The sequence below is a fragment of the Phyllopteryx taeniolatus genome, chromosome 4 (assembly GCF_024500385.1).
Source record: "Phyllopteryx taeniolatus isolate TA_2022b chromosome 4, UOR_Ptae_1.2, whole genome shotgun sequence".
NCBI classification, from domain to species: Eukaryota; Metazoa; Chordata; class Actinopteri; order Syngnathiformes; family Syngnathidae; genus Phyllopteryx; species Phyllopteryx taeniolatus.
In genome coordinates, this window is record NC_084505.1 from 17,895,346 (window position 1) to 17,912,906 (window position 17,561).

The 17,561-nt window shown below is 42.3% G+C and overlaps 1 protein-coding gene across 1 annotated transcript in view; it reads left to right on the forward strand.

Annotated features, from left to right (window-relative positions):
* The first annotated feature begins 381 nt into the window (after window positions 1-381).
* The window catches only part of maml3 (mastermind-like transcriptional coactivator 3), a 130,370-nt gene continuing 113,190 nt past the window's right edge, over window positions 382-17,561 (forward strand). Inside the window, exon 1 of the mRNA XM_061770106.1 lies at window positions 382-1,510. Within this exon, the coding sequence (XP_061626090.1) occupies window positions 1,121-1,510 (390 nt within the window). The 5' untranslated portion in view covers window positions 382-1,120. The remainder of the gene's footprint in view (window positions 1,511-17,561) is intronic.

Sequence of the window (17,561 nt, forward strand, 5' to 3'; positions counted from 1 at the left end):
TTTTTAATATGATTAATGGATGGTCTGTTTATCAAAAATGTTGGTCCCTAAATTCTCCTTCAATTCTGGAATGATCCAAATATCTTAAGTAGCCACCTTAAATAGGCATGTAACTGTTCTACAGCATTGTAAATAGGCCTCATAATAGGCCTATCCACAATTAATGAAACTCTGACAATGTTACTCTCAAGTGGCGTATGATCTCTGTGAAGGTAGACTTTATAATGTAATGTATTTTATAATGCTTTTGTACTGCACATGCTTTGATACAGGTTGTCGTGGCGGAACTATACCGCAAGTTCTCTCAGGGATCCTCGAGTGGATCCGCGCCTGGTTTTCCGGGTGTCCTTCGGCGGGCTTCTCACAGCCTCGAGCTGGTTTTACTCAACTCCTGTCCTGATATCACTCCGCTGGCATGGTGTTGAGGCTGACTTGATTATTGTGATGGTGGCAGGCGTCAGCCAGTGACTACACACTTCCGCCACTGCTTCCCATATTCACGTTTTGCGCCGTCTGGACTCTTGATGCCTCCCAGCAGAACTAAGCGACCTCCTTACCGGGATTCCTTTCAAACCAATAACCATATGACATGCAAGTTCACTTGGAAACTCCGGAACCCGTTCGGTTCAAGCATCAAAACTTTTTCTCTAAGGACAACACCGTAAAGCGGCGAGTGGACTGTTGCTGCTCGGCGGGACCGTTGGTGTCTGTTTGACCGCTGGGTGCCTTGCGTTCACACCGCGGTCGTATTGTTGGCTTTCCGGTGGAGTTGTTGTTTGTAGCGGAGAGACGCTTCATTGTCAAAGCCGCTCATGTTAGCTCTTATTTGTGTTCTCGGGAGCTGTTTGTTTTGGAACTGTGTTGAGGAGGGACGAAGACGAGGTCACTCGCGAGCTCTCCGCCGTACGACTGCAAGGCTCGTTGCCCTTTAAAGCTCCCGGTTGTCGCTCACTTCAGAGGCTGTTGCCGGTCCGACCTCCGGGCTGCAGCCTCAGCTGGCCGGCTGCGGAGGACAGAGAGGGGGTGGACGGTAGGTAGTGGCGGGGGCGGCGGGAGGTAGTGAAGGCAAGCTGGACGTTGGAGAAAAGTTCCTTCAAAATAGCAGCCAGTCGGCCCAGTGATGGGGGACTTCGCCTCCCCCGCTGCCGGACCCAACGGCAGTATGTGCATCAACAGCAGCATGAACCCGGGCGCCGGGAACGCGGTGCCTGCCGGGGCCGCGGGCATACCTAAGCACAGCACGGTGGTGGAAAGGCTGAGGCAGCGGATAGAGGGCTGCCGGAGACACCACGTCAACTGCGAGAACAGGTACCAGCAAGCACACGCCGAGCAGCTGGAGATCGAGCGCAGGGAGACGGTCAGTCTGTATCAACGCACTCTGGAGCAAAGGGCCAAGAAGTCGGCGAGCGGGAGCGGGAGCGGGAGCGGCGGCAGTAAGCAGCCGCAGATCAAACAGCCGGACCCGGACTCGGCCTCTTCCACGGAACAGAGAACTAACACGCTTATAGCGGTAAGGACGCGCTCCCCGTGACAGCCAAAAGACACCCCTCTCACTCACACACTTCCGTAGACCGTACACTCAACATCCATGGAGCACAAACAAGCGCCTTAAGCGCTGCATGACTACTACAGGACTAACTTGTTCGCTCACAGTTGTAAGAGTTGACAAAGCGGTCACTCGGCAGCGGGAGTTGTTCGCCTCGCTTATACAAGAACTCCCAATTAAGTGCTTTTGTTTGCTAGGGTAACAGAATGCCTTATCATTCATATTTTACAGCGGAATCTTTGTCTTGTTCAGGACGTTTTAAAGTCACCACCAAGTGTTTTACTATGAGCCCTCAACTAACTTTTTTTTTGCACAGCCGAGCCACTTCTTCTTTCTTGGGCTGTGTGTGTGTGTTATTCTGCAAGTAGGCATCAGTGTTGTAATAATTGCTTCCCTACGCTCAGCAATGACAGTTTAGGCTACGGATTTGTGACATGCTTTCTAAATCAGCAGCCAGTCTCCCCAGTCCCCGTTGTGTTTACATGGAATATTACAGTATATTGTTATGATGAAGTATTTAAATGGCACTTTGTGATTCAACAAGTAGTAAGAAAAACAATGATTGATACTGGTACATTACAATATTGATGACTGCAGAAATAAACACACACACACACTTGGGTTAGAGGTAAATGCCACTTCGAGAGAGATACGGTATGAAGTTCTGTAAGCAGCTTATAATGCCAGGGAAATGTGTGTGTGATTCGATGCCCATATTATATGAAGATGTTCCAGAATGCTTAGTTTTTCTCCAAACACAACACCATATTTAACTGTAGTGAAATTAAAATAAGCACCGTTGTCTGACAATGTCACTATTAACAGCCAGTGATGTAATGCTCAGGCACCTGTTCATTGAGGACTAAGCAGACTTGAGATTGTTGCCAGAGTAGTAACAATATTTTCAATAATCCTTTGACACAACAAATAATAGCTAGCAAGAGCAATTGAATCTTTTGGGAGCCGATTGATTCTGATTGGGGGCAGTGGATGAATATGGTCATTACTATTATACTTGTGTACTTTGGTACTTTGTGATTGTCACAGTCGTTTTGATTAGTAAAAAAAAACAAAACAAAAAAACAATCACACGAGAATATGTGTAATTGCATGTGGACATAGAGAGGGATAGAACAGACACAGACTAACAGTGTAGAATCTCTGTTTGCACTGTATCTCCTGTGGGCAGGCTCAGGTTTCCTGAGAAAAGACCAAAGGACTCATGTCTGGAATGTCAACAGTGTCTTTCCTTTTGTTGCTGCAATGAGCCCAGGTCCTCTCCTTTTGAGATGCAAAAGAAGAGTGTCTTTAATTTCTGAACCAGTTGTTGTTAAGGAGCCTAGCTAGAACTGTGGGATGTATTACTTGAGTGCAATGCAGGACCTTCCAGCAGCTCTTGCGGACCTTGAACTAAATGTCTGTTAGATGGCTGGCTACAAAAGCTCTGAGAATGGAATAGCTGCTCTGTTACAAACAATGACACTTCAAATGCAAACACTGTATTCAACAACCGCGTGCTTTGGAGTGGCAAATCGTGAATCGTTAAGAAGAGGAAGGGAAATGAGAGAAGCATGTCCTATCCTTTTTCTATTTCATTGCAAGAGCAGAGCTGCAGCTAGGTGGCTGTATGTAGTCACTGCAGAAGCAGGCATTCGAGGAAAGCAAAGCTTGCTGTTGCTCCAGCCAAACCCATTGTGTGCACACATGCAAACACAAATGCCCACACGGTTATGTTACAGTCTGTTCTTCAAAATACAATCTGTGGAGAAGGTGTGTTACATGCATAATATGTTCAAATCTAGGGTAGAGCAAACACAGTATATTAATTTGTGATGTAGCTGTTGATAGCCTGCCTTCTTGGTCAGGTCACCATTGCAAAATAGATGTTGTGTCTCAACTAGACTTTTACTTGGTTAAATAAAGGTAAGATGAATAAATAAAAGTAGCTGTTAATAGATCATGTTAAACAGTAATAATTGAGTGATGGCACTTTATTTTCCAGTTTATGATGTGAATTTATGGTTTAAATGTCTCCGTTCAATTGAATGACATATATATGAAAATTTTTATGAGAACCAAGTGGCACGGTGGACGACTGGTTAGCACATCTGCCTCATAGTTTTGAGGACCAGGGTTCAAATCCCGGTCCTGCCAGTGTGGAGTTTGCATGTTCTCCCTGTACCTGCGTGGGTTTTCTCCCACATCCCCAAAACATGCATGGTAAAGCAAAACAAATTTATTTATATAGTGCATCTCACACACAAGGTAACTCAATGTGCTATACACGATTAAAAGCATTAAAAAAAGAAGCTTATAAACATTTAAAACAGAGGGACAAAATACAATTAAAACAACGTACAGTGCAAGAAATATCATTTAAAAGTGGAAATGCTCTAAAAAGCATGGGAAAAATGAAGAGTTTTTAACCTGTACTTAAAAACATGCACACTTGGGGCTGACATCATTTCTGTTGGCAACTTATTCCATTTGTGTGCAGCATAATAGCTAAATGCTGCTTCACCATGTTTGCTTTGGACTCTGTGCTTCACTATTTGACCTGAGTCTGTTGATGTTAGAGCCCTAGTGGGTTTATATTGCATTAGCATTTCTTTCTTGTATTCAGGACCTAAACCGTTTAGTGATTTATAGGACAGTAGCAGAACTTTAAAATATATTCTAAAGCTGACTGGAAGCCAGTGTAAAGACTTTAGAATTGGACTAATATGCTATGACCTCTTTGTTCTGGTCAGAACCTGAGCTGCAGCATTCTGAATGAGCTGCAGCTGTTTAATGCTCTTTTGGGAGAGTCCAGTCAGAAGACCATTACAATAGTCAAGTCTACTTGATATCAAAGCATAGATGAGTTTCTCCTGGTCTGCTTGACACATGCAAGCCTTCACTCTGGATATGTTCTTCAGATGGTAGAAGGCAGTTTTAGTTATTGATTTGATATGACTGTCGAAAGTCAGGTCGGAATCTATCAGAACACCAAGGTTTCGGACTTGGTCTTTGGTTTTTAAAGAGAGTGACTCCAGGTATTTACTAACAGCAATCCTCTTTTCTTTAGTGCCAAAAACAATTATCTGTTGTTTTGCTGTGGTTTAATTGAAGAACATTTTCGGTCATCCAGTTATTTATCTGTTTTAGAAAGTGACCCAACACCTCAATTGAACTGTAGCCATCTAGAGGTAGGTTGATTGAAGACTCTAAATTGCCCGTCGGTGTGAATGTGAGTGCGAATGGTTGCTTGTTTATACTGTATGTGCCCTGCGATTGGCTGGCGACCAGTTCAGGGTGTACCCCACCTCTCGCCCGAAGATAGCAAGGATATGCTCCTGCACGCCCGCGACCCTAGTGAGGAAAAGCGGAACAGAAAATGGATGCTGCTGTAAAAAATACATTTACCTTCAACTTTGAATTTTTTTAAAATGTTATTTTATGAATTTTTTTAAAATTCCATTTTGTATGTGCAATAATGTTGTATTGTGTTGTCGATCCAAGAGTTCAGTGCACATTTTCATGGTTCTCAGACACCCGCGTATCAAGGCAGGGGAAAACCTCTAATTATGGAAAAAAAAGTGTGCTTGAGTCGCTTACAGTTGCACAGTGGGAATATTCACATTAATGATTCAGCATAAGCAGCACCTGTGGGTTCCCTAACCTTCTCAGGGATAATGACAATTCTGGGTGAAAACCTTGAACATGAATTCCGTTTGTGTTTCCAAGAATAATTAGTTTTAAATGGTCTGATCAGAGCGGCACGGCAGCCGACTGGTTAGCGCATCTGCCTCACAGTTCTGAGGACCCGGGTTGAAATCCGGCCTCGCCTGTGTGGAGGGTTGCATGTTCTCCCAGTGCCTGTATGGGTTTTCTCCGGGTATTCTGGTTTCCTTCCACATCCCCAAAACATGCATGGTATGTTGATTGAAGACTCTAAATTGCCCGTAGGTGTGAATGTGAATGCGAATTGTTGTTTGTTTATATGTGCCCTGCGATTGGCTAGCGCCCAGTTCAGGGTGTACCCCGCCTCTCTCCCGAAGATAGCTGGGATAGGCTCCAGCATGCTAGTGACTCCAGTGAGGATAAGTGGTATGGAAAATGGATGAAGGGATGGATGGATGGTCTGATCAGGAAATATTTGAGAAACTTAAGGCCAGGTTTCTGCCACTGAGCTCTGTATCTTTTATTATTAGTATGAGTATAAATCCATTTTATACAAGTGTTTTTTCCTGAAACTTACTTTTGTGTCTCTGGTAATGTGTAAGGCATTGGTTTAGTAGGTGAATGAGAAATGGGCGAAAGAGCTCACGTAGCATGCGCTATTATATTATCGTAGGGAACCACAACAAACAGGATTTAGCTGCAATTTGTAACAATTTTGTTATTATGGAAACAAAATCGCCGGCACGGTGAACGACTGGTTAGCACATCTGCCTCACAGTCCTGGGGACCGGGGTTCAAATCCCGGCCCCGCATGTGTGGAGTTTGCATGTTCTCCCCGTGTCTGGGTGGGTTTTCTCCGGGCACTGCGGTTTGCTCCCACATCCCCGAAACATGCGTGGTAGGTTGACTAAAGACTCTAAATTGCCCGTAGGTGTGAATTTGAGTGTGAATGGTAGTTTGTTTATATATCCCCTGCGATTGGCTGGCAACTGGTTCAGGGTGTACCCCGCCTCCCGCCCGAAGATAGCTGGGATAGGCTCCAGAGGCCCGCGACCCTAGTGAGGATAAGCGGTAAAAAAAAAATCACACATCAAGTCATAAAGAGATGAAAGATGAAATGGTCAAATTCAATTTTGTGGCCTTGACGCAGCACATTTAAAGTTTATGACCGTAAATTTGTTGTGGCAGGTAAGTTCAAGTAAAGGTGGAAACTACTGAATAAATACAGGAATGAATGAAACTCTCGCAAAAAAGTCATTGATCTTTAGGACCTACTCACATTAAATTTTGATTAACCGAAAATAGCATTCAGCATTCACGCTGTCACAATACCAAAATTCTGACTTTGATACTATACGTGTTCAAGATTAGATTACGTTACATTTCTTTTTTTCAGAGAAACAATTTCTTTCCAGTAAAGAGAAAATCTTGCCTTTTTGACAATTTCATTTGTCACTACAGCCTTCGTCAGAGCTGTTCCTACTCTACCCTCCCCTCCCCGCCCCGTTGCCGTTAAAGAATGGTGTTCCTCGTCCCTGTTAGTGGTATTGTCTCCACACTTCCATATCTCTATTGCCTCCTTTATCCATTGTTTGTATTTATTGGTTTCTGAAGTGATGACCTTCCCATTTTCCCAGTCCATGATGGATAAAGGAGGCAATAGAGATATGGAAGTGTGGAGACAACACCATAAGGTGTGTTCGGAAATTCAATCTGATGCCTCTTAGGGTGTAAATTACAATAGCACTACGAGTTTTCCGTACAGTCCGGAGTGTAGCAGAGGGCACCCTCAGAATCAGAATCAAAATCAGAATCGGAATCATCTTTATTCGCCAAGTATGTCCAAAACACACAAGGAATTTGTCTCCGGTAGTTGGAGCCGCTCTTGTACGACAACAGACAGTCAATTTACAGAACACTTTGGAAACAGAAAGACATTGACAAAAAAAAACAGTCACTGAGCAGTAAAGGGTTGCTAGTTATCTGGTAATCTGGTAATGCCGGTACATTTTTAAAACATTTAAAAAAAAATTTTTTGGACAATTGTGCAAAAAGATGCAGAGTCCTCTAGCACTTAGAGCAGTTCGAATGACTAATATTACAATAGTCCGGTGACAATTGTGCAAAGGGCGCTGAGACTTCAAGTAGTGTATGCGGTTTAAAGTGACGAGTAGTGCGATAATCTGGGACAATGTTGGTTGTGCACCCTATCACGTCTTTTGTCTTTCGTGTTGAATTCTGGGCAAAGCAGTAATGATACCCATTTGTAGTGCTGAATGGGATGTCAGGTAGATATGAACAGTCACAAACTTATAATTCCTACACCATTTACCTGATTTGTATGTACTGTAAATACCCTCATATTAAAGTTGTGAGTCTGCAGTAAACAATCATCTTGTTTGTTTCAATTGAAATGCGTTCTGGTGGTGTTTAGAGTGAAAAACATAATAGTGTCCATGTCACATGAATGAAAAGATGACATTTATTGAGTGAACATTGTGCATGAGCTATTCATGTTTGAATATCATCAGGTAGATCATAGTAATACATATAATTATCACTCCTCTACCCCAATTGGATATAATTTAAGAAACATGTCAGTCTATGTGCATCATATAAAACTTCTTTATAAACTGGAGCTTTTATTTAGGAGAGTAACAATTACATCAGTGCTTTCCAACCTTTGTTGAGCCAAGGTACCTATTTTACATGAGAAAAACCTCACGGTACACCACCAAACAAAAATATAAAGGATATAAATACTAAAATAATGATCTTGTCTCAATTTAGTCACAAATGTCAAATCTGGGCTTCTTTAGTTGAACATAAACTGATAGATTAAGTCATGGCTTCCTGCAAATATATCTATCTATCTATCTATCTCGTTCTATCTCTATCTATCTATCTATCTATCTATCTATCTATCTATCTATCTATCTATCTATCTATCTATCTATCTATCTATCTATCTATCTATCTATCTATCTATCTATCTATCTATCTATCTATCTATCTATCTATCTATCTATATTCACAATAAAGTGATATTTCGGTTTCTATAGAAAGGCAATACATTTAAAAAATATTTTGTTTTTCATTTTCCAACAGTGTTTAAGACCAGAAAGCTTTGGCTGGATTACCCCGATGGGATGTGATGTCTTATTTATCATATGCTTCATTGCTTTAGCCAACGACTTGACAGCTAAGTTTCCTAGTATTAGTCAACTTTCAATAGTGTTTTATAACCAGACTGGTTTGTGCTCAGCTCTCTTATTGTGATCCTAATTAAAGGTCCTGTATTTTGGCTATTTGAACCTCCATAGAATGACTCGCTAACATGGACTCATTATTAAAGTGTCAATTTCATTTAAAAAAAACAAAACACATTGGTTTTGTCATACAAGTGCCCAGAAAAGGTCCCTCTGACAGCTACTTCTGTTTGACCCAGTTTTAGTATCCGCTTTGTCCATATTTGGCTAAGACCGCCCCCTTTCCTCTGATTGGTTCCCGCTGTGTAGAAGACCCACTTGTGAGCGTACATGTGTTTGTTATGTTGAGAGCGCTGGCTCGGTAGCGGAGAGATCGGCAGAGCTCTTCGCTAGTGACGTAGATAAGCTCGAGAAATTCGCATGAGCTGATTTCAGGTCTCTTGGCAGAGGGCGCCCTGATGTCTGGGACTCAGGAATGTATGGACGATTTAAATTTACATTCCACATGTTTACTGAGGTACCATTGAGACAATACTCATCCAAAATACTAGAAAAAGTTGGTTTGGCAAAATATGTCCCCTTTAAAGTATTCACAAAGATCAAAAGTGACCTATCCCTTTTGAACATGTTTCTCAACCAACAGGCCACAGTGTTTTTTTTTAGAAGCACAATCGTAACATGTACCTTTGTTCGACATAGCATGCAGTCAGATCTGATTACCGACTCGCCAGCCAGAATACAGCTGTGAGGGTGATGTGCACTGTGTGGGGCGCGTTAGTCCCAAAAACATTGTGGCCTAGGACAACCTGTTTTTGGTTGTATTCGATCCTTGGCGTCCACCTCGCAAAGGAATGTCTTTCTATCACACACACACACACACACACATGCTCTTTCTCTCTCGTAGCGTTGTCCGGCTCAACTCCTGGCAGCCTAGGCCAGAGTGTGGGCGGCTGAGTTTTCATGAATCTGAGTGAGGCCTTCCTCCTTCCCTCCCTCCCTCCCTTCCTCTCCTCCCTCTTTCCCCTGTGTTCGCCACTTCTCTGGCTTCAGCTTTAGCAAAGCACTGATGTAGCATCGATGATCTTGATGGCAAGAGCATAGTTAATGTCAGCTGGGACTGTTGCCTGAGTGCTATATTTAAACTACTGAGCTGACACTCAACAGTATGCACAAGCATGCACGTCAATTTACACCCGTGACATCACTGCATGTGGTTTGGACTACACACTATTTCACTGCTCCCTACTTTTTTCTTTGAGAGTTGTACTGTTCATCTATTTGTCTTTGCTTTTTTTAGTGTGGTGCCCTTTTTGTATAACTTTTTACCACTCTTATGTCTTCATTAGCTTCCTCTCACCCTTGCCCCTCAGTTCCTCTGCACACATAGTGGTTGTTTTTAATCTGGGGTGGCTGCAAACCACATTCCCTCCTCCCACGCTTGTTCACATGTTCTACAGGAACACACACACACACACACTGCAGGCCTTTACAGTTATCCCTTCTTTGAGAGTGTTGGAACAACACCTCATTACGTTGTGTTAATTGAATGTAATCCATGAAAATCAAATGTGTCACTACAGTAATATCAAATAGCAATGCTATTTGTGTGTGTGCGTTGTACCCTTTGTTTATGTACACCATTAAGGGCCTGTATAAATCCTTGTTCATGTGATAGACCCCGTATGTTTGTTCAGTATAAGACTGCACAATTATGATCAAAGTGATAATTACGATTATTTTGATCAATATTATAATCAAAATTATTCATAAACATTATTCCTCATGTTAGGGAAAACATCTACTTTATACACTGCTTTTCAACAAACAATATGCAAGCAGTTTTCAGTGCAAAATAAAACTAAATAAGAATAAATGATCGATAATAAAAATAAATTACCCAACAATTTCAGATTTACCAAATCACAGAGTGCAACTCAATGGAAGCAAATACAGTTTATACATAAAAGGCACACAGGGCACATAAGGCTTCAAGCACCGACTTTTCATTTGAAACTCCCCGTCAACATAGTGAATTGTCAAGGACGTTACAGCGCCATTTTTCTGCTTGACCATAGGTCAGTCGTGGATGCATAGAACTCTACAGTTCCTCCTTTTACTCATGGCATTTTTCATACAGTGTAAGTAATGCCACTTTGGAGAAGTAATTCAGAGAGGGGATCATGTATTTGTTGTCCTGTGTTTCGACCATTTTTCTGCCACTTTCTTTTTCTCTCCAGATGGTTGAACAGTTGTGTTACCTTGCATGACTCTAGACTGCACTCTTTACATATGACTTCTTGTTTAACATCACTTGCCCTGAATCGAAAAACATGTCCAGAAAACAGATGTTGATCCCTTTTCAAGACACTAACTCCTCAACATGATGTTCCCCATTTCCAATCTTTGCTGTACTTTCTTCTCTCGGCATGATTCACTCTTATCAGTCCACCAAGTGACTTTCGGGCGCCCGCTGCAGGCAGGGTGCACTCGCTTTTTTTTTTAGGCAGCTTAATGAAGCCTTAATCATGTGTTTCCCCCAAGGTGGATGACTGACTACTGGAAGAGCCCGCATTTTAAATGTAAAAGTCGCTAATGATCAGTTTAATTTAATAGTGGCAACCAAACTCGTGGTGACCGTGGAACAGAGTCTGCTAGAACAAATGGACCTAGATGACCGGATGATACGTTTAATTGTGCTGCAAAATCAATCAAGAAGGCAGCAGCGTAGGTGCTATGTGGAACCAAGGGGCATGCTGAGTACGTCATCACAGCATGTGACTAAATCGGACCAATCGCAAAAGATGATCTCCGCGACGTTCGACGGGCAGCAACTATTTTTGTCAAGCTACACAGAGGTGCCGCGCGGGGCAATTCGTCGGTCACGTGATGCAATGCGGGCGTTGTCGGCCGCGCGACCACGGGAGTATAAAGAGGCCTTTTAGCCCTTCCCCTTTGTCTTATGAAGAGGTATATGGCCCTAGGAATTGGGACGACACCCCTTACCTCCTGCTGGCTGTGTCTTAGGGAGACGTGACAATTGCTTACATTTCCAAGATGCTGTCAAATGAATTGTGTCAAATGAATCTTACTATTATTATACATTATTATTATTATTATATTATATGCTTTTTTTATTTAAATGTCTGTTTGTGGAGTTCCTAAAGGTGACTGGTATCTTAAAATGATTTGTAATAAATGTTTCCTACCACGTGACATGGTGCATATATTTCTATATTTCATCTTTATCTTCTCTAAAAACACATTCTTATAGAAGGAAGATACAGGAAGTCCTCGAGTTGCGACATACTCGACCTACGACGTTTCGACTTTACGACGCCCGTGCCTTGTCGGCCATTTTGTCCCAGCACTATAGTGTTTCTGCTTAGCTAGTGCATAGTGCTTGTCTGTGTTTGTGCGCCGGGAGTATCTTTGCCTTTTCGCCCACCTTTTTTCAAACTCTCACCAGTAATGGTAAGTACAGCATCTTTTTGATTTTATTTTAATGTATTTTAGTTTCTTTATATGAAGTGTTAACCTTTCCTGCTAGGGTCACCTGACCGTGGTCGAGAGACGCAGGGGTTAACTCCCTCCTCTCGTTGCACAGCTGAGCTGGGTGCCGGCAACAATAAAGGCACAAAGCACCGATTTGCTGCTTTAATGGCTTTATTAGCTCCTCTGCGCATTCAACGTCAACGGGTCCTCCGCTAATCGTTACTGTACACACCGGCGCGCACTCCTTCCTCCTCCACAGTCCCGCCGGACGACGCCTGCGCAGTCCCGTCTCACTCGGACATCGACGCACACGCCCACACACACTGAGCTTGCTGTCACAATCACGTGGGACAATACCCATAAGAGAAGTATTTGGCCGTCAATTTCGACTTTAACGGTGAAATCCGACTTACGGTAAAATTTGTGTTACGTCGCCAGCGTTCTAAATGTGACTTAGCTGTCTAATAGTTCTTTTTATACATACAGAGTATTCTGCTCCATTTGCACACTGATTGAGGAGTATCTGCAACATTTGCACAATCAACATTGTCCCAGATTATTGCACTACTCGTCACTTTAAACCGCATACACTCCTTGAAGTCTCGCCGCCCTTTGCACAATGGTCATTGCACCGGACTATTGCAATATTAGTCATTCGAACTGCTCTAAGTGCTAGAGGACTCTGCATCTTTTTGCACAATTATCCAAAAAAAAATGTACTGGCATTACCAGATAACTAGCAACCCTTTACTGCTTAGTGACTGTTTTTTTTTGGTCAATGTCTTTATGTCTCAAAAGTGTTCTCTGTCAATTGACTGTCTGTTGTCGTACTAGAGCGGAGACAAATTCCTTGTGTGATTTTTGGACATACTTGGCAAATAAAGATGGATTCAAATATACTGTACACGATGGTGATGCACAGTAAATGTCTTTTGCAGTGCTGATCAATGACATCATTGATCACATCAGCGAATTATGACATTAAAGCTGATCTGCATAAAATGCTAATTATCGGCCGATACCGATCAAGCTGATCAGATCGGTGCAAAGTCTAATACATACATACATTTTCCATACCACTTATCCTCACTAGGGTCGCGGGCGTGCTGGAGCCTATCCCAGCTATCTTCGGGCGAGAGGCGGGGTACACCCCGAACCAGTCCCCAGCCAATCGCAGGGCACATATAAACAAACAACCATTCACACTCACATTCACACCGACAGGCAATTTAGAGTCTTCAAGTAACCTACCGTGCATGTTTTTGGGATGTAGGATGAAACTGCAGTACCCGGAGAAAACCCACACAGGCACGGGCAGAACATGCAAACTCTCTCTCTCTCTCTCTCTCTCTCTCTCTCTCTCTCTCTCTCTCTCTCTCTCTCTCTCTCTCTCTCTCTCTCTCTCTCTCTCTCCCTCTCTCCCTCTCCCTCCAAACACATGCTTTGGGGAGTGAGGAAGGCCCTGCCCACTACAGAGACAGCCGTTGCTGCAGTCAACTCTGTCACAGTCACTCTCAAAGTACCAGTACTAAAACAAAAATGTATTTTTTTATTTTTGACTGCGAGGTATCGCAATACTTTTCTACTACAGTACAGGTAGATTGTACTGTACAACCCTAATCCAAATATATTATTATTAATCCATTTATCCATATTAATCCCTTCTTTTTTGTGCTCGCAGTTACTTTGAGCAGTTTACATTTTTCCATTATTGATACCGGATAGAGGCGAGGTCTTTGTTCCTGGCATTCTTCATCCACTCAAACACACACACAAAAATATGATAATGAGCGGAAAAATACAATGAGTAACATTGTCAACATATAGTGACAGTTATTTTGTTCATCATTGTTTTGGCTGTATTAGATGTGCAGTAGCAGCCTACTGTTTTGGAGTGGAAATCTCTTTGCATTCACAATTTGGTGTTGCACTTCCATGTAGCACCTTATTACATTCCACTTGAATAATCAAATTCAACTGCTCGGTATTGTTTCCATCTGCATTGCAATGCATCCAATTATCGATTATTTCTGCTATCCTCAATAATCATCCATTGCCGTGTCTAGTACTCAAGCAGTGGCAAAGGGCTTTCACTCAATGTCACCTTCACTTGAATTTCAATTTAAATTGATAATTGAAATTTTCCAAGTGGAAAAGTGGTCCAACATTTGTAACATTACTGGGTTGAATTTACAGTTTTCTGTCCACACTGTTGAAGTACTTTTGATCAAGACACTGAAACCTTAATTTGTCTTGATGAAATGTCTTCAGTGTATGAATAAGCCTCTTACGTCTTTGACAATATACATCATGTGACTGAGCCATCCACATTATAGAATTGCTTTCAGTAGTTCAAAATACTATGTACAAAGTTCAAAAGAAGGAAGTGGACAGCTCTTGAGACAAAACAAGGATAAACATATTTAAGGGTGGTGTTCGTCGCTGTCCAGCCAGCCACCGTCACCGTCCTTATTGGGTCATCAGGTACGTTTATTACCTCGCTCATGTTTTTAATATAATGTACATTCCAAAAAATACAACAAAAAAACACTAGCAATGGCTGAGATTGGCTTGTTTACTGTTCACGTTCGTACAATGCATGCATTTATGAGGGTCCCGGCTTTGGTCAGAGACGCGAGGGTGAGAGAGGAGTGAAGTGAGGCTACTTTCAAATTTTGCTAGCAGATTGAAAACAGCAAACACCACCTTTAAATGAAAACAACTAATAAACAACGATGGTTTCGCTTTGTGTTTTGCATAACAATCACGTTGACACGACCTGCAAAAACTGAAAATCCTGCATACCAGTACAGGAGGCAGGATGCATGTACACTGCTTGTGTAGAACGCCTTGTGACAAACCTTCTTCATGTATACTGTATGCTGGAAACTGTAGCTGTGCACTAAATGGATAAATGAGCTTTATTCAGAAGCTGCAGAGGTGCTTAGGGCAACACACCGTTGTCCTTTTTCTGCCTTTTCTTTTGGTCAATACAACAGTGTTAAGGCACACTGCTCACTGTTATATTGAGAGTGAAGTTGAGTTTGTCACAAGTTGGTTGCTCCAAGAAATACATCATTGCAACCTGCTTACAGGAAGCTGCAGCACAGCATATTTCAGCGATGGTCGATATTTCAGAGGAGCGTGACGGCACATCTAGAATGGTGATAGAAAAATGGCACAGCTTCACTCCGCAAAGCCAGTCATGTCCATGGCTAAACTTAATCCATGGGAATGCATTACAAACCTGCACGTATTTAGTCACATATAATATTTTGTTTCTTGAGGTCAGAGTTCATTTAATACAGATAGTTCCAGAAGTAACTGGACAATGACAACTTTTAAGACACCATTTTTAGGGCACTTTTTTTTATGGGCTCACTGTCCTGTGTGTAAAGGTACCAAGGTGGGATACGGAGTTGAAGTCTACCCGCGAACATGCTATCTTCCCTGGTAGTATCGGGGACGGAACATCACCAGCTGCAACCAATGTGTAACTTTTAACAACAGAGACACAATCCCCGGCCCCGACTGTGTGGAGTTTGCATGTTCTCCCCGTGCCTGCGTGGGTTTTCTCCGGGCACTCCGGTTTCCTCCCACATCCCAAAAACATGCATAAATTGGAGACTCGAAATTGCCCATAGGCATGACTGTGAGTGCGAATGGTTGTTTGTTCCTATGTGCCCTGCGATTGGCTGGCAACCAGTTCAGGGTGTACCCCGCCTCCTGCCCGATGACAGCTGGGATAGGCTCCAGCACGCCCGCGACCCTAGTGAGGAGAAGCGGCTCAGAAAATGGATGGATAAAATGTCTTTAAATTCGTACAAATATGACTTCTTACGTCCTTGGTTTTGGATTCTATTTTACATTACTTTTTTTGGGGGAGAATCATTTGGAATGTTATGCTTGTTCCATTGCCAGTGTCACATTGAGTGCTGTAATGTTGCCTTGAGGAGTCGTGCTTTAGCAGAGATCTGTGTGGAGCTCAACTTGCCACAACTGATGTGAAGTTGTTCTTCTTTATACTACAAAAAAGAGACTGAATCAACAGCACCTCTACAGGTTTCAGTCATGTACTGCTGTCGTATTTTTTAAATCAACAATCAAAACCACACAATTGACAGAATATTACATGATCAAGTAATCTATTATGTACATCCCTAGTCTGGATCACCACCTCTCCTACCCCCCCTGTTCTTCAAACCCTTTGAATTTCTCCCAGAATTCTCCTCCTTTACCTTTTGCTTCAGCTTCTGTGTTCTCATCATCGTTTCATTCCATTTGACCTTTGATTTCCTTTTTTGTAATCTGCCCGATCACTCAGACACACCCATGATTCTCTTTCACTCTTCTCTCCTTCATCCCTCCCTCCATCTCTTGCTTCTTGTCTTGGTTGATCCCAGGTTCAGTCTCAGCCAGGAGGCTTAGCACTCTAAAGCTTTCTCAGCGCAGGTTCATTGCAAAGAGAAATCCTTTGCTAAGAGGGAATTACCTACCACATAGACTCCAGCAGCATGGACACAAGACACAAAAGCTGTACATGGGCTAAGGCTCTAGTATATGATACTAACATACACACAACATTCACACACAATTTTTGAGAGTATATAGGGAGTCTCCTTTTTAATGCTGCATATATCTTGTATAATGTTGTTTTAATGCTGAGTGATATGCTAAGAGATAGCATCTGCCTCTTCTCTCCTTTGATTAATGACATTTGTTGTACGGTCTAGTGCTGACCGGCCCAGCATGCACACACACACACACACACACACACACACATTCACACATAGCTTCCTATTGAGCCGGCGTCATGAATTTTTTATGAATGTTTGTATCTGCAAGTGTGTGTGTGTGTATGTGTGTGTGTATGAGGCCCTCAGCTACATCAATAGCCATTAGTGCAGTAGCCAGATAATTGTGCCACAGTGGCTGCAGTGAGAGGGAAAGAAAACGCATTATCTGATAATACTGCAGAGTGCAATACAGTGAAGCGCATCGAGGGAGAACACAGGGGTGGTTTGTGAGACGATCTGTGTGTTAAAACAGCAAGCAGCCTTTTCTGCTGTTGGGTACTGCAGACCCAAATTACACTACAAGTCAAAATCTGACTGAAAGAAGACAATCTCTAAATACTGCCCCCTTTTGCCACAGTGAGATTTGTACACAAATGTTTGTTGAAATTTGATCTGTCAACTTCTTCCAGTGAGGGAGATTATGGGATGTATATTATGGGAATAGAAACAGAGACTGTATTCCCTTGAAAGTGTGTAGTTTACTTGGGCACACATTGTTTTTTTAGCAGTTTGTAAAGGATTTTGCATTATGTCCTCAAATTCTGACTGTCACGAAAGCCTTTAGTTATTTACATATTGCCTCTCTGATGGAGACAAGCTCATATCCTGCCAATAAATCCACTCAGAAATAGGGATGAGCTTTTGACTAAATTTCTCTGGCTGACTTTGGGGAAAATTTACGATTATCCGTAATTGAAGTCGCACAAAAGTTGTTTTTGTGTTTTGTTTCTAAATACAATAAGTATGTTTGAAGGTAAATGCTTAAAAAATGTGGAAAGACAGAAAAATATAGTACTCTATTGTTGAGATACAGTATAGCTGAAAACTCTTATTCACCATCTCAATTAGCCAGAT